Genomic DNA, 18274 nt, shown 5'->3' with positions numbered 1-18274 from the left:
ATGTGACTGAAGGTGTCGTGATCCTTGCTGAGGGCTAGAAACATTTCACTGTTATATTTGTTGATTCTGTCAAAATGACTTATGTTTGTGTTTACCTTTCATTCCCCAAGATGATAATTGAAATAAATTTTTCAAAATGTTTCCTTTTGATGGCCAGAGAGCCCATGGTAATGACAGTTGTTCGAAACAAATCATCATCTTCAGAATCAGCACAGGAGTACATGCCGTCTCTTAAATTGCCTGTAGTTAGAACATCAAGTCTCACCTGTAAGCCTTGTGTCTTAGAAAAAAGAATCATATCTCAGTGCACGGACAATTGGAGGGAAACACAATGTTGTAACGAGCAAACCACAATTTTCCTCATTGTACCTGAGCTGGTGATAAGAGGCCACAGTCAACCTTACAGTTTGCGACATTACTTGGAGCTCACTTTACTATGACTGGATTTTCAAGTGATTGTAGGGGTGGGGAGATGAAGTTACAAAACAGAATCACACGATCTAATCGGTCCTTTCCCCCTACTTTGCTTTCAGTTTACAAGCACTGAGAAAGGAGAAATCTAGAGATGCCGCTCGCTCGCGCCGGGGAAAAGAAAATTTTGAGTTCTATGAGTTGGCCAAGTTGTTACCTCTTCCTGCGGCCATCACCAGCCAGCTTGACAAGGCGTCCATCATTCGACTTACAATCAGCTATCTGAAAATGAGGGACTTTGCTAACCAAGGGGACCCTCCGTGGAACTTGCGAATGGAAGGCCCTCCACCAAACACCTCAGTGAAAGGTAGGTTTTAGGCCACTGGTCTGTCTGAACTGTGGCGGTCTCAGCTGTCTCTGAGATGAAATGCTCACCATTGTTCTTTCTTCTTTTCCTGCATATCAAATGCTTTAAAGGGACACAAATGTGGAAATCTGAACTCTGCATGAGAAAGACACCATGCGAAGGTGAAATAAACCTCTTCTATTTCTATTCTGTTTTCAAAACGTCTGTCAGCCCTGTCTATTAGTTGATGTAAGATTTCACAGAAGCGATGATGAGAGACTTTCTGTTTGTTTTAATTTATGTTATAGCGGTACGTGTAAATTCTTGATGCATGGACTATGGGGATGTTTGCTTATAGGTGGAGCCGATGTCTTCTGTCTCAAGTAAACAGGCAAGAAACAAGGTCCAACCAGAGCAGGCATTTTTTAGTTAATAACTTTATTGACCTTGAAAATCCATCCATGTATTAATGTTTCATGTTTATAGACACGTTGGCTAAAAGTTATTAATATAAACATATATTTGTCCTTCAAATCCTTGACACAGTTACTCTTACAATTATTATTTTTTTAATGGTGGGTGTTTTTCCACTGATAGTTAAATATAAGTATTTTCTTGTTGGTTCCTGAAACTAAGAATTGAGGGCACTTTTAGCATTTAAATATGCATGCAAGAATTGTATTTGTGGTTTGGGCCACTGATTTTTTTTCCCCTTAAGGGTGTGTTACTCATAGCTTATGTCCCAAAAGATCTCGATTCTCATGTCCAAACCTTCTATCTGGACCTTTGGCAAGTGTGGAATAAAGAAGGAGTGCGTTCAGCCGGGCACGGTGGCACACGCCTTTAATCCCAGCGCTCAGAGGCAGAGGCAGGCAGATCTCTGTGAGTTCAAGGCCAGCCTGGTCTACATAGTGAGTTCCAGGCCAGCTGGGGCTACAGGGAGACCTTGTCTCAAAAAGACCAAAAAAAAAAAAAAAAAAAAAATAGAGACATTGAATTAACTGTTGTGATCCACCTCAAGGTTTTAGAAATATAAGAACAGCCGGACGTGGTGGCACACTCCTTTAAACCCAGTACTTGGGAGGCCGAGGCAGGTGGATCTCTGTGAGATTAAGATCAGCCTGGTCTACATAGTGAATTCCAGGGCAGCTATCTCAAAAAAAATAAATATTTTTTTAAATGGGCAAGTTGAGGAGGTGCAGGTGAGTTCTTCTGAGGGAGAAAGGAGAATTGAGTTCTTTTGTGATTACATCTTGCCATCTACCTTTGGAAAAGCTCTGTGGCCTTGGATGTTTTAGGAAAGTTGTTGTAAAGAATACTAGTGTGGAGCTGTCATCATTTGCTTGGATTCTGATTGAATTGAAGGATCCAAAGCATTGATTATTTGTCATTGCATGTTGAGAGCAGTGATCACATGTATATGTGTCAATCAGTTACAGTTTGAGAACCCCTAATCCAAAACTGCTAAAGTGGACCTGCTCTAATGTTTTATGCACCGCCATGATGCTACATACATGGACAAGATCAGTAAGAATGTTGTATAAAATTGCATTTAGGTGACGTGCACATAGGTATCTAAGAAACACAAACGTATCTTGTGCTTAGAAGTGGCTTCAGGTTTTGAAAAGCTCTCCTATCCATGAAAACATTCCAAAATCTGAAAAGATCTAAAATCTGTACAGCTTCTGGTTGCCAGCATTTTGAATCAGGGGTACTCAGTCTGTGCTTACTTAGGAATTGTGTTGTGATTATGAGAAAGCGAGATTCAAATTTGAATCTTTGAGGTTCTTTTCCTCTAGAGTATGGTTGGGAAACTTTCTCTAAAGGAACATATAGTAAATATTTTAGGCTTTGGTGTCTGCTCAACTCTGCCATTGTATCATGAAATCAGACATAAACAATATGTAAATGAATAGATGTGGCTGTCTTCCAGTAAAACTGTATCTACAAATCAGACAGCAGATACCGAGCTTGGCTCATAGGCCATAGTTTATAGGCATTTGCTCTAGAGTTATATGACAGTCAGAGGTTTCAGAGAACACACAACCCAGGAGCCTCTTATGGCTAGGCTGTCACCATACTACAAATGAAAGCACACTCTTGGTAGTGGTGCACAGCTCCCTGAGAATGTGGATAGCAAATTGGCGATATACTAACACATATTCTAGATACTAAAATCATCCTGAAATTTTACAAATTAAAGCTGCACATATAATTCCAGTGCATGTGTGTTATAGTTTTTACTCTAGTATGAGACATGATCATCTTCATGTTTCTTTACAGTCATACAAAATGAAATAAGTTCAATGAATCAGAAAACAGTGTGAAAATATATTAATTTCAGACAAATTGGTACACAAGACCTGCATTTATTTAATGTAATTATCATTTGATTCCATTTTTAAAATAGTTTATAATGGCTGTCGAAGTGGAAAAAAATGGCTCTCTGTCCTGTCCACTCGTCTCTGGTGCAATCTGTTTGGAATTCTGGCCTTTTGTAGACGCAAGTCTTTAGATCATATGGAATTATCACCTCATTTTGTATATAAGAGAGATGGCTTTGCAGTGAAGGGTTTGCAGATCTAGGGTCAGAATCCGTTGTTCTTGTCCCTCACACAGCTTGGCTATAAATGATGCTCATTTTGTGTTACCCCCATCAAACACTGCAGGTGAGGTTTTTCTCAAGTTTAGACTGTGATTAATAATTCATTTTTTTACTGTGTGGCTTTCAGTCAGCTCCAGTCTATAATTACTAGTTGTGACGAACCAAGTATGGGAAAGACAGAGCACAGTCTCATCTCCCCTAGGTGGTGTTGTCTGTGTGTGAGATCTCACTGAGAAAACTGGGAAGCTGGGATGGAGAGAATAGGTCTCCTTTAAAACCCTTCTATCGTGATGGTGATGGCAGAGTGTGGAGGTTGGTACGTGTTCACTGTTAGTAAACTGGCCATAGTTGGGAACTGAAACGCAAGCTCAGTGACTCTGTATTCTACCCTGGCTCTCAGAAGTCTCTAGAATGCTCGGCAGTTTCTGAAAGCAGGTTCTGCTATGGAGTCTGTGTACAATTTATTGCTTTGCTGCGGTGCTTTAATGCAAAACTGCTACTCATTCTGATCAAACATTCATGAAACAACAACATCAAAAGAAATTCATTTTAATTTATTAAGGTCTTCTATGCTGTGCCCTTGAAGGAGTTCATGTGGGTAAACAAATAGCCCACAGCATCATGTGAAGTGTGGTTCATAACCCAACAATATAGAACCCGCAGACATTACACTTTGTGCCTCTCCAAACAGTTTCTTGAATAAACCTAGAAGCATTTAAAAATTTATATGACAAGTATTCACATTATATAGGCAACATTTTTAACGTGGTGAGTTGATCATGCTAATCATTAAATTTCAAAGCTGCAATTTAAATTTGTCCAACACAACTATAGAGACTTTTAATGATTTTAATTTACTGCTTTGGAAAGGTCTCTTATTCTGCCCCTCATTCATCACATCTTTTCTGAACAGTCTATAAAGGTTGATGAGTTTGTTGTGTGATGCCCATTGTATACAGATTATAAAAAGTTATGCTTACAGGGAGAACACCCAGGTGACAGTGTATCATGTGTCCTGAGCCCGTTACTTCATGGAAATGATATGTTAAGCAATTGGAAGCCAAGAGATAGTTTTTTCTATTATTTTAGAAATATCTGTATTGTTATAATACAGATCAAATCTACAATGAGCGTTATGCATTATTCAAGAAATGACCAGGCATTCTCAGCTAAATAACTGATGATTGTAACCTTTAAAGAAATCTCATTGTGGTGACTGTTGGTAAATCACTTCTCCATTCATAGTCATCTCTATTTAGAGGCTATCTAGAAACCATTACATCTTTTATTAATCTTAAAAGCAATAGCTGCTGATTTGACATTTGCTAAAACTAGATAAATTCTCTGTCTTTCTAATATCACAGACTTCAGTCAATTTGTGGAGTATGTCTACTGCAGCTCTATTAATCCAGGAATATTTACCATTGTAAGCTGAAGTTTTATTTCAATTTAAACATTACAAATTTTTAAGCAATACTTTGCCCTTGTGTGTGGCAGCAAATGATGCTAAATTATGTAAAGTATAAGACAGTCTTAGTCTCTGCAAAGGAACAGTTGAAAAATATGCAAGACAATTGGTGATTAAAGTCAAGTGAGCGCCTTAGGGAAGAGCTTTGCTATTTTTATAAAATTTCATTTCATTGGGGGCTGGAGAGATGGCTCAGCAGCTGAGATCACTGGCTGCTTTCGGCAGAGGACCTGGGTTTGGTTCCCAGCACCCACATGGCAGATCACAACTGCCCATAGCTCTACTTCCATGGGGTCTGGCATCCTCTTCTGTCCTCTGTGGGTACCAGGCACACACCTGGTGCACATGCATACGTGGAAGCAGACACAGTTCCCTTATAAAAATGAATATATCTTTAAAAAACTTCACTTCGTTGTTTCAGGCATCTATTATGAATGAAGCTGTAGCTGTTGCTGAGAAGATACATTTTCAGGGCTTTATTTAAGTACACTGCATGTCCTTATTCAAAGGCTAGACCCATGTAAACAGTGGGTGCTCAGCGTACCCATGTATGTAGTCATGAAGGGTAACGGGGGCAGGTTAACCTCTGGAGTGTCTTCAAATTGCTGCTCTAGTGGTTGTTTCTGATATCATTTTATAAACTGGCTTTTGTTTTCAGGAGAGAGGCATGGCTTCTAAGACCGAGTGATAGCTCTTCCTGGTCTGCACAGCTGAAAGTGTTGCACCATCCCTGGCATTTTAGTGTGTGCTGACAAGCAAATGCTTCTAGCAAGTGACATTCCTGTTTGGGAGAAAGGGCCGTACCCCTCCTCAGTAGAAAACCTTGCGACACGAGCACCCTTTCCATTTTCCCTTTTCATATAAGGAAGGGGTTCAGAACTAACACTAAATTCTTAGGTTGTGAGCTAAAGCTTCTTCAGAGCTGAGCTCGTAAGTTTAAAGATGGGAAGTCGGTAATTGCTTGGCCCCTGTTCTTACCCCATCATCACCAGGAGACTGAGGTTCCCATGCTGGGGTCTAGTTCCATTCACTGCCATCTAAAGTGGGTGATGGTACCAAATGGAAACCGCGCCATCTGCGGGGTGAGCTGCCACTGTTTATTGTTTTGGTGATGCAGACCCAGTAGCTATGGAAATACGATGTTCTGTAATTGCCTTTCCTGAGGTATGCTTCCTGGAAGCCTTTTTAATTACATGCTGCTGTCCTTTTATATGCTTATAGTCAGGTTATTTCTGAAAGTTCATTTAAGGACCAGCCTTTTATTTTATTTGGTTTCCTGATAGGACAAGCAATGTATGTGTGTGTACTGCCATACTTCCACAGGCTCGTCCTTCCTGATGCTGCGGGGAGCAGGCTTTCTTAGAAATGGGGGCTTACTGATGGCAGAGTAGGTCTCTGAGAGTCTTTTTAGGAGTTTCACACCATCATAAACTTTTCTTTCTACACAAGTGAACTGCATAAATTCTATTGAATTCTAATAGAGCATAAACATGTTATATAGCATTGCTTTTTTTTTGCTATGTATCACTGTCAAGGGATTTGACAAGTTAGCTTCCAAGAACATCTCATAGCAAGCTTGAACATCCAGAACCCCCAACCACAAACACTGAAGGAAAGCCCAGTTATCACTAAGAAAATGTGAATTATTTCCAGGGAACAACTAGTCACAGCATCATAATGCTGCAGTCCAGAACGTAGTGTCATTTCCGCCCACACAATTACTATCAAATCAAGCTTTGTGAGGCAGGTCCATGGCCAGGGACACACCGTAGACCTCTTTTGGAAACTCTTGTGAAGACCCGCGGCAAGATGTAGCTGCGGGGTAAAGAACAGGAATCGGTAGCTGTTCGGCCCCGTCAGGGTCACGCTGACTCTTCATTTTCATCTTCTGAATTCGATTTTCTTTTTGTGGAGAGAGGATTTTTGTGGGAATTTCATGAAATGTGGGTACGGTCGTGAGAATGGACTCCGTGAGGCATCGAGTCCCACCGATCTGCCCCTCTCTCCACTACCCTCCCATTTTTCTCCATCAGTACCATGAGGCACACATGTGTTTGCCCGCATGAGACAGAAACGCTCATTTCCTTTGTGGCAGCAAAAACGACCATGCCTTCCCCTCACCCAGCACGGGGGCATAGCTGACGCCCCTAAACAAAACAAGGGTTAGCAGAACAGGGCAGTGAATTTATTTAACCAGACTTTATGTGACACGGAAGCCTTAAGAAAGGGGACCTATAGACTTATAGAAAACTGTATATTCCTATAGTCAGGTTCGGTGAAGAATGGATAGTATGTATGTATGTGACTGAGCAGAAGGGTCTCATGTAACAGACCATGAGAAGGGCATGCCTGGTTTTTAAGCTTTTTCTGAGGCCATCTGTAGACCTTTCATCCTTTGGGCATAGGGCAGCACCTGCCACACGCAAGTCTTTGGAGGAAAAGGAAATGGTCAGAGGGTGGCACTAGTGAGTTTTGTGACTTGTTCTGGGGTAAAGAAGTTTTGGTTTCTGTGTTCACAATAGGAATAAATAGGGGCCGGAGGAAGGAGGTTGAAGGTCTCTTGCTTAGGAGGCTCTCCTAGTCTCCTCCATTTCAAAGTACCCAGCATGCAAGAGGGCCATAGTTAGGGGTATTGTTTTCTGTGCTCCCAACACCTTCTGAGTTTGGTGGGCTCCTGTTGAACTTTCAAAACCCAAGTCAGATGTCCTGCTCTTCCCTAGAATTCTCCCCTTCCCAGAGCATCAGGCATTGCTCTCTCCGAGTCCTCGTTCCAGTCTGCTGCTGCTTTATCTACAGTGTTAGGAACTAGCTTCTTTATATGCCCATCTGATTTAGACCATGAGCTCATGGACAGCGTGTTCTAGCTCATCTTATTTGTTTTACTATCTCCAGAATATTGCCTAATACCTCTAAGAGTAAGTATTTAATCACATTTTAAAATGTGGCATTCACCTCTGTACGGGGATTTGTGTTAGCAGAACTAAATACTGCAAAAGGCTATGTTTGGGCAGATGTAAATTATAAGGTTGAAGAAGAAGAAGGAAGAAGAGGAGGACGATGAAGAGGAGGAAGAGGAAGAGGAAGAGGAAACAGGGAGGATGATGGGAATAGTGTGAAAACAGAGGAAAAGTAAATGGGGTATGGAACAGGCTCTGAGAGGAGTGGGGGCCCCAGTGAGCTGTCATCCCTGCCTGGTGGGTTTGCTCATCTGAGGCAGAGGCAGAGAAGCTAAAAATGTTATTCTCATGAAGCCCATGAGTACTGGCCTTTACACTGAAGTCCATTCACTGGATATCTGAGTATCTGTTTCACTCCGAGCTCTCCACCTTGGGGGGGGGGTTACATTTCCTTGACACATAAATATGAAATTAGTAAACACTGTTATGGCGGCTTTGAATAAAAATGGATGAACCATGTGACTTGTGTTATTAAGACTCCCTAAAGCTGAGTCTTCTCATCTACATTTTTCTTTTTGTCATTGATACTGGTCTGGATGATTACATACTTTCTAATCTTAAACCCTGATTCCTTAGAAAAGATTTAGCAAATAGTCTCTCTCATTGGACTCTCCAGGGGCTGCTGGGTTTCCTGAAGCTGGTTGTTGGTAATATCGCAGCCAATGTTCTTTTGCGTCTCACGTTTAGCTAATTTTAGTTTTATTCATTTTTACTTTATCTGTATGAGCGGGTGCCTGCTCATGTGTAGGGGCACCCATGTCGTTCCGTGCCTGTGGAGGACAGAAGAAGGCATTGAATCCCCTGGAACTGGAGTTATGGAAGGTCATTAGCCGCCACGTGGGTGCTGGGATTTGAACTTGGGTCTTCTTTAAGAACAGCCAGTCCTCTTAACTGTTGAGCCATCTCTTCAGCCCCCATATTTAGCTAATTTTAATCATTCTTTTATTTGTTTTATTCCTCTGTAAATGGAGGTACCTTGTCTTCATTAAGCTATGGGCTCAAGAAACATGACAGACACATATGCAGACATATATATTCATACACATACAACATACACCAGACACACATACCCCATATATGTTTATTATATTTATTAGTTATGTACATATTTCTCTTGAAATGTTTTAAATCTTTTTGATCATCGAGACTTGAACACATGTAATCGTTACAAATAGGGCGCGGAACAAGACGCACAGTAATGTCAAAAAATAGGAAAGAGGTAGATTAAGACCCTAGGACTTTACATCCTTTCCATTTGCTTTTACTTTCTTGCCAAAACTTTAAGGTGCACACTTACTCTTTATCACATCAAACTTATTGGAAAGTCGACCAGGTCTTGATAATGTGAGGTGTTAGTTACGGCATCCTGTGGTACTGCATTATGCTGGACTGTACCCACTTATTTAGGACTTTCAGGTTTATGTGCTCTGTTCTTGAGAACTAGAAATCTTTAATATGCTTTTGTTAGCCCTATCACCTCTTGGAAGCACAATCTGTAGTTTCGGCGCTCTGCAGATAACAATATTTCATGGACGTAGCAAAGGAGTCACCTCTGGCTGCTTCATGTGATTGAAATTGTGCTGTGGCTTTAATTTTCTGAAGCTGCTTTCTAGATACTGTGCATAAGTCTTAGCTGAGCCTTAATAAACACATGGTGACCTCCACCTTTGAAAACTAATGTGGCTTTGAATACTGATCGTCTGCAGCATTTCACATCCCTCCTAGATCTATAGTGTGTCAGATGCCAGGACCTGGGCTAGAAAGGAAGGCCAAGAGATTTTTTTGGTTGAAAAAAAAAAAATCATCCTGTTGTTTTGAGAAAGAGGAGTTAATAAAAGGTAGAGAGAGGGTCAATGACCAAACAAAGTAAGCAACAAAGTTGGAACCAGAATTCAGGCCTCTGGAATTTCTGCTTAGCACATTTCCCTGTGCAACAGAGACTTTTTTTTTTTTTAAGTATTTTATTTAATTACTTTTATTTTATGTGTATGCATGTATTGCCTGCGTGTAGGTAAGTGTACCCATGTCATGTAATGCCTGTGAAGGTCAGAAGAGGCTGTTGGATCCTGGAACTGGAGTTACAGACAGCTATTAGCTGCCAAGTGAGTGCTGGGATTCAAACCGGGGTCTTCAGTAAGAACAGCCAGTGTTCTTAACCGCTGAGCCATCTCTCCAGCCTGAGACACTTTATTCTACTGTGTTAATTGAAATCTCTTTGCTACAGTGACATTCATTTTATGCCCACATGAGAGGCTTGGGTGTACCTGTGGCTTGGCCCCTGTCTATGGCACTAGAGTTGCAGGAGATAATGATACTTTTTTTAACAACTCATTTTGATAGGACACAGAGCACTAATGGTGTATAGTTGATTCGTGTTTAAGACGTGTAGCAATGACAAGGTAAGGCTGGGAATGTGTTCTTTAAAGAAGCCGTCTTCAGAGCCAATGAATGTGAAATGCCTATGTATTATGATGACCAACATAAATAGCGTGTGTATCAGCCTGGATATGGCGTTGACATATGTTATTAGGTAGCCATGGGTATTTTCTGCATTTAGAGTGGTTTGGCTTAGTTTTTTTTATTACTTTCACAACTTAATATAGAAAATGATTAAAAGAAGGGCTAACTAGATCGTCTTCTCTGTATGCAGGATGCCATTAGAGAGAACATTGTCTACGAAAGCAGTTATTTGGGTTTTTACACTTGACCTATCAGTTGGGTTAAATAGTTTTGATTTGCTTCCTCACATAATTTATTAATTGTCTCTCTGATAAAACTGATAGTTAAGTCACTCTGTGGCTAGAGTATCATAAAAATCATTAGAAATAAGACACTTGGCATTTGTATATCAATAATTCAGTGTTAGATCTAAGGGTGGTAGAATGCCTTTTAGCTCTGGGCTCAATCCTCAGTACTGCAAAAACTCCACTTTATTATTATTATTATTATTATTATTATTAATTACTATTGAGTGCAGGATATCAAACCATAGTCCTAAGTGTGCTGAGCAGGTGTTCCTACCACTAAGCTACACCCTCAATCCAAGATTCTAATACTGTCATCATTACATTGAATGAGATTAGTAAAGCTGGCCCGAACTTTTGCAGATAGAATTTCACATATTTCTAAAACCATGCCAAAATGAGGAAATGTGGCTGAACTGGAAAGCAGAATTAATATTCGCAACTTATTATATTTAGGAAATCAAACATAGCCAGCAGGAGATGGCTTCCTGGTCTTTCCTCTTGTCCAATGGGCATCTGTCTTTCTCCAGGTACTGGCCAAGTGCTTTAATTGTGAATGCTAATGTGCTAAAATTCAGTGAGTTACTTATCATAACTTCCCCAAGTGCTCTACGAACAAACAAAATTTCGGTAATGTTTGGCAATTAAAGCACATCACTCATATATAATTTTACAGTTTGGGAAATAAGGCTGTGCTGGATATCAGCACCGATGATGAAAACAGACTGTACACAGTTTGGGATTTATATAAATACTTTAAAATATTGGCTTTCTTCAATAAAAATAGATGAATAGTATCCAGGTTTTTACAAGAATTTTAGCATAAAAGCAAAACTGCTATCCTTTTGCATTCTGAAATGACACTGGAGAGAGCATAACAAATGAGTAAAATGCAGGGTGTTCTAGAGAGGTGTGAAGGGAGCCCAGGGAAGAGGACACAGGTAAGCCTCGCTTCAGGCATTGTCCAGGATGTCTAGAAAGCGGTGGACTGATATCCGCTTAGCTGATTCCTGCTTTCCGTTATATCTGCTGTGGATATTGAGCTACTGAAGGTGCAGAAACATCTGCTGACAAGTTGTTCAGTCTATGCTCTGTGTTATTTACATCTGGCAGGCGATCAGATGCAGCCCCTTGGTGGTGGTCAGTCGCTGCGTTTGTTTCTATATGAGCATCTGCAGTTGGAAAAACAAAACACCTCTCCTGATATTAGAACATGGGACCTTTGAAAGATATTTTTGTTAGTCTGGCTATTAGGACAGTGTGCCATAGTCCTGTTTCTTCAACAACAAACATCATTCTGGAGGCTGGAAATCTAAGATCAAGATGTGGCATGGTCTGATTCTTGGTGAAGGCCCTCTTTCTGGTTTATGTGGAATGCGATGGGAGGAGAGAGAGGGAAAGAGAGATGTTTGATGCTTTCTTGTCTCTTGTGAGATCGCTAATCCCATTTCTGAGACTTCCACACTCAATTGCTTTCCAAAGCCTCAACCTCCACATAACCATTACACTGGGATTTAGGCTTTCAATATACAATTCTTTTGAAGGGAACCCATTTAGTTTATAATACAAAGAGTTCTAACTACATATAATAAAGATTGGTTGCATATGGCCCAGCCTAGAGACCCAGCAAACTGTAAGAATGCAGTGGTAACAATTAACAATCATCTGGTCATGTCAGTATGATTTCAGAACGGCAAGTCTCATTGATGGGATTGGGTACTCGAGTTCCGTCTTTGTAATGTGAGACAGTCCTTGACCTTAGTTGTCTTATTTGAAAGAGTTGAATCTGAGACTCTGGCTGCTGGAATAGGCCTTCCTCTGCGGTGGGCTTGAGGCCTTTCTTTGAGTGGCTTGAGTTTGCGTGGGGACGACCAAAGGTTTACTAGGATTGCTACAATTGCATGACGTTAGGAACCAATTGTTTCTGTGTGTTTAAGACTATTCAAGGTGAAGCTAATCAGGAATAGAGCTGAACTCAACATGCATAATTTAATAGTTTTTGGGATTTTAATGTGAAAAGTTCTCGTAATGTGATAGAGTAGAGGAAATTTGGGATTTCTTTTTATTTTTAATATTTTTGTTGATTCTTTGAGAATTTCATGCAGTGCATTTTGATCATACTAAGACCCCCTCCCCCATCCCCACCTTACTGCTGCCTTCTGACTTCATGTTCTCTGTTATTTTTAAGGGCCTTTTGATTTGTGTTCTCCAAATGCTATTGGGCATAGGTCCATCCCCTGGCCAAGTTATTTGGCATCACACCCATTAAGAAACAGACTGTCCCCCTCCAAGCAGCTATCAGTTGTCAATAGTCCCTTAGTTAGGGCCGGGGTCTCCCACCCACCTTCCCATCCATGCTGGGATTTTGTCCGACTTGGGATCTTACAGAGCTTATGCATGCTATGACACGTGCTGTGGGTTCGTGCGTGCAGCTGCCCTGTTGTGTCCAGACACCACAGCTTCATTTTGTCATCCACCTCTTCTGCCTCTCACAGTTTTCCCACATCCCTGTTTTGCAATGTGCCCCAAGCCTGGGGAGGAAAGGAAGCAGTACAGTTTTCCCACTGAGGGCTGAGCATTCCCAAGTCTCTGATTATCTGAATGTTGATCTGTAAGTGTAACAATAAATTATTGAGTCAGTTTAATACTATATCCATTTAGCAGAAAAAAAGCAGTAGGCCCTCACCTAAAGCCTATGTCCTACCTAGCCAAAGGTTCTTGGACCTCATAAAGTGCCAGGTATGGGCTACATGCCTCTGAAGCAGTCCTTAGATCCTATCAGAAAGGGTTGGTTACTCCCATAACATCCATGCTGCTGTTGTGCCAGTGACATATCCTGCTGGGTCAGTCAGCACTGAAGCTCACAGGGTTCATAGCTGGATAAAATTGAAGGTCACTTTTCTGGTGGTATTCATAGTACCTTCCAGCACTATAAAAGCTAGCTAATAGAAATGAAGCTTGAAGTCAGTCTCAACTTGATTTCTCCACATCTGCTCTGTGACTCACATATATACTATTTACCATCAAGCTCTGGCGGGACACCAAGAGTAATGGCCATAGCCAGTATTGTTTGAGGGTCTTTGGGACTAATAACTCCAAAGGATGGCATTCATTCCTGGCACTGGTTTTTTTTGTTTGCTAGCCTGTGGCATCTTGTCAGGGCATTGTTCCCCTGTCACAGGGTAACTCCATGTCAACAGTTTCCAAATGACCCCTCATAAAACTAAAGCAAAGGAAAAGATCATTCAAGTGAAATAGCAACCTACAGAGAGGAAAAAAATCTTACCAGCTATGCATGTGACAGGATTAATATCCAGAATATACAAAGAATTCAAAAAACTAAGCATCAAAAAGAAACAACCCAACTTAAAACTGGGGCAAAAAACTAAACAGACAGTTCTCAAAAGATGAACCACAGATGACCGATAAATATTTTTTTAGTGTTCAACATCTTTGGCAATCAGGGAGATGCAAATTAAAACTTCTTCGAGATTTTTTTTCTTACCCCAGTCATATGGTCAGAATGACTAAGATCTAGAAAACAAATGATGACAGATGTTGGTAGGGATGTACGGAGAGGGGAACACTTATCCAGTGCTGGTGGGAGTGCAAACTGGTACAGCCACTATGGGAATCAGTGTGGAGATTACTCAAAAAGCTGGAAATAGAGCTCCCATTTGACCCAGCCATCCACTCTTGGGCATGTACCCGAAGGACTGTATATCCTACTACACAGATGCCTGTTCATCCATGTTCATCGCTGCTCTAGTCACAATATCTAGGAAATGGAAACAACCTAGATGTCTATCAACTGATGAGCAGATAATGAAATTATGGTTCATTGACACGATGGAATATTCAGCTATTAAAAAAAATCCAAATTATGAAATTCGCAGGTAAACGGCAGAACATAACCCAGATCCAGGGGCCAAAGATCACATGTTCTCTCTCGTAGATAGATGCTCTTTTTGAATCTTTAGATGTATGTTTCAATTGGAAAATCCACAGATGTCATAAAACTAGTAAGGGGCTGTGGTGGGGGAGCCTCATGGGAGGGGAGAAAAGGTGCAGCAGTATAAAGGGGATGGGGGAATGAGAGAGGAGATATTGTAAGGAGTGGGGGGCTAGGGCACAGAAGGGCGTCTGGGGGGTGGAGATCACTAACACTAGGGGCTCCTACTGTAGAATCTTCTGGAATTTTTTTTCATTTCTTAAATGGCATAGGTGACTTGGCAGTGTTAAAACAGCTAATTTTACTATAATATTCAAAACAATAAGGTCCATAGGAGCCGTTTTATGACTTGTTAATATGTGACTATTTCATTAAATTGATAAGAAAACAAAAGAATTCTTTAAATATTTTATCAATGAAATGTAAATAGAATTTATTGAAATAATGACTATAGTTGACATTTTCCTTTCTCAGAAGCGTAGATTAATAGAAATAAACTTATCTTGGGTTTTAGGATATCACTTTTTGTCATTGAAATCAGAAATGGATCCCATCTCTCCTATAGTTTGCTCTTCACATCCATTCTTTAAGTGTTTTTGAATAGTTTATTGTAAAACTCTGTGCTAGGGAATGAAAAGACAGTGCCCTGAACTCCCAGGTTTAGAAGTTGCTAATCTAGTGGGGGTGACCAGTTCACACAGAATGGTAAGGGGAGTGATTGTTCATCTCAGAAGAGAGCTAAGGAAAGCCCTGGGATCTTACAGACATAACGCAACCTTTATAATGGATCAGGCGTAGTGTTTGATAGGTGGGCATATTAAATGGATATGCATGGTAGTTTCTCAACAAAACGTTTTTCATTTTTTAGAAAATTATTGTTAAAATTCTCTTTACAGATGAATATTTTTATAAATCTTAGTCATTGGTACTGTATTTTTTATGTATGATAAATTTCATATTTATCATACATAAATATAGTTAATGGTATAAACTTGAAGACATTTAATGAGAAAACTTGCCCGTGAGATTTCAGCTGAGTTTACAAAGGCTATCCCTTGCAGAATATCTCTTTTAAACAGATACTGTGTATTTAATGGAACAGCTTCCCAAATAACTAAAAGCATAAATCACACACCATGGTTTATAAAGATCAACCAGCAGTTTAGTGAGATGTAATCACCAACTTCCCTTTGCTTCTCATGGAGATAGAAGCAGGGGTGAAGTATATTTTTAAATATTTTTATTACTTCTTTGAGAATGTCATAGAATGGATTTTGATTGTATTAACTCCCAACTCTCCCCCTAACTCCTCCCAGATCTACCCTCACCTCCTGCTCCCTCACTTCGTGTCCTTTTTTAATTTCATTTTTGTTTATTCATATTGGTATTTAACCCATCAACTGCATGCAGTTTGTGCTGCCCATATCCTTCTGGGTGTGGGGCATCTACTGGAGCATGGTCACCCGGAGTCACACCCTTAAAGAAAATGGGCTCTTCCTCTTTTAGAAGCTGGCCACAGCTTCTCATTTAGGGGGTTCAGGCTTGTGAGCACTCCTCTGTCCATTCTGGAAAGTTGACAGGCCTGATCTTTGCGGGTCTTGTAGAGGCAGCCACAGCCGCTGTGAGTTAGTTCATAACTGCAGCAATCCCGTCATGTCCGAAAAAAACACTGCTTTGCTCCAGGCTTTCCCAGTTTCTGGCTTTTATGATCTTTCTGCTCCATCTTCCTTGATGGTCCATGAGCCTCAGGAAGAGGGTGTGTGATAGCGACCTCCCATTTGTGGCTGAGCACGTCACAGTCACTTGTGCTCCGAACTTTGACCAGTTGTGACTTTCGGTGTTACTCGCTAGGAACTGCACAAGGAAATTTCTCTGATGAGGTTTGAAAGCTGCGGTGATCTGTGGGGAGAGATACACATTTACAGACCTGTGGGTGCAACATTAATGTCGTGGGGTAACCAACCACTTTCTGATTAGATTTAAGGTCCAGTCCACAGGAAAAAACATGCCTAACGTGTATTTTTAAAAATTTAAATCTTAATATATACAATTCCCTCAGCCTCTAATACCCAAATATAGAAAAGATCGTAACAGAGGAGGAGCCTGGGAAGTCAAACGACCGAAGTTCAAGGGCGGCCCTGGGAGGCGCGGGGAGAGAAGCTCGCACCTCCACTCAGGGAGTCAGGATGCTGCTACAGGCTGCAGCTGAGAGGGAGGACCAGACATCAAGGAACAGAACGTTTTGTACTTTCCTTTCATTTAAATCAGCAAAAGGGGGCAGTGATTTTACTTCACATGTGAAGTCAGTCATTTCTTGGGCTGCGAGCTCAGTGTTTTAGCAGAACAGCTGTTCTGTACAACGTGGCTCTCTTTAACAGTATCTCCACTGCTGGAGAAGTGGCAGTCCGCCAAAGAGAGTGCCCAGACCAACCCCTACACAGAAAAAATCTTTTGTCAACGACTCTAATAATTTGTACAATTCAGGAAAGGGGGGGCTGCACGGTCTTTGCAGATGTGCATTTATGATGCTATTTTTAAGTGGAGCCTATGAAAGAATAGATTCATCGGATTGTAAGCTGATCATTCATTTTACGCATTTGGCTTCTGCTCCTGCTAAAATTTTATTCTGTGTAAAGAAAACAGAGCCAGCCTTGAAACGAGGTAAGCCAGGGTCTGATAACAAGATGAAATTTTTCATTTTTGAGCCTCTGATGCCTGCTCAAAAACAAAGGGCCCTGGAGTACCTCTGCCCCCAGCCAAGGAGGGGAATGCTCTCTGCTGAGCCCTTCCCAGTAGAAACTTACCATCCTTCAGCATTCTGAGGAAATAAACTCTTAATGAGCCTGCATTCTTGTACAGCAGTCCATTCTCTGAAAATGAGTTTAAGTGCTGACGGAAATGCTAGCATTCACACAACCAGCACCAAATTAGTATGTGCTAATTCTCTGTAATTTAACATCATAGATGACATGCAGTTTCTTTAGTATCAAAAACAGGCTGAAACTCATGTGTGTCCTCTGTGTCCAGTTATCTAAAGCTCCAGCACTAGCACATAGACAGAAATCACTTTTATCTCCACTGATGGAGTTACAAAAATAAAATGATTTTTTTTTTACAAATTAAAGTCCCAGAGAAAGGATTCTCAAACTTCTACAGCCAGAGAAAATCTTATCAGATCCTCATTTTAAACTTTTATTTTGCAATGCACTTGAAATGTATACGAGGGAGAATTAGATCATGCACTCAGGACCATAAAAAATGAAATTATATACTCAGAAATGACAGGAAATTTACTACAGACTCATTCCACCAAGGAGAGGATAGCAAATAGGACTGTGAAGTCACTTTAGGGATGACTTTGAGACTGCGCTCCACCTCTGTTGAAGCCTTCCCGACTCACAGGGTCGAGCTCACCGTCCCTCATGGCTGTTTTTCCCTTTAGAAAAATGCAATCTTTTCATAGTCTGCACTGGTGTAGGAATTGCTTGGTGAAGCAGAGTTCTATGTACTACAGAAGAAAGAGTGCTTTTGCTCCATTAACAATGCGGTCCACCTATGGTAGGCTGTCTGGCCCTGAATCAGTAGCATTTCATATACACTAATGAAAAAGCACAAACAATGATGGTAGGAAATGACTAAAACTGGATCATCTCACTCTTATCCTTGGTCATGCCGCACACAGTAGTAGTTCAGGGAATCTGTCTCACCCTCACATGGTGAGGCATTTTCCAAGTATTCTTTTTAATTAGTAAGGACATACGGAGACCATTATGAGCATTTTCATTTGTGTA

The 18274-nt window shown here is 40.8% G+C and overlaps 1 protein-coding gene across 1 annotated transcript in view; it reads left to right on the top strand.

Moving 5' to 3' along the window:
- Npas3 (neuronal PAS domain protein 3) overlaps window positions 1–18274 on the top strand; it is a 655449-nt gene that overhangs the window by 31788 nt on the left and 605387 nt on the right. The window contains exons 4-5 of the mRNA XM_029566227.1: window positions 534–778; window positions 889–939. Of these exons, the coding sequence (XP_029422087.1) occupies window positions 534–778; window positions 889–939 (296 nt within the window). The remainder of the gene's footprint in view (window positions 1–533; window positions 779–888; window positions 940–18274) is intronic.

This window comes from Nannospalax galili, unplaced genomic scaffold, assembly GCF_000622305.1.
Source record: "Nannospalax galili isolate Female #2095 unplaced genomic scaffold, S.galili_v1.0 scaffold1579, whole genome shotgun sequence".
NCBI lineage: Eukaryota > Metazoa > Chordata > Mammalia > Rodentia > Spalacidae > Nannospalax > Nannospalax galili.
This window is presented reverse-complemented; position numbering and strand designations above follow the sequence as displayed.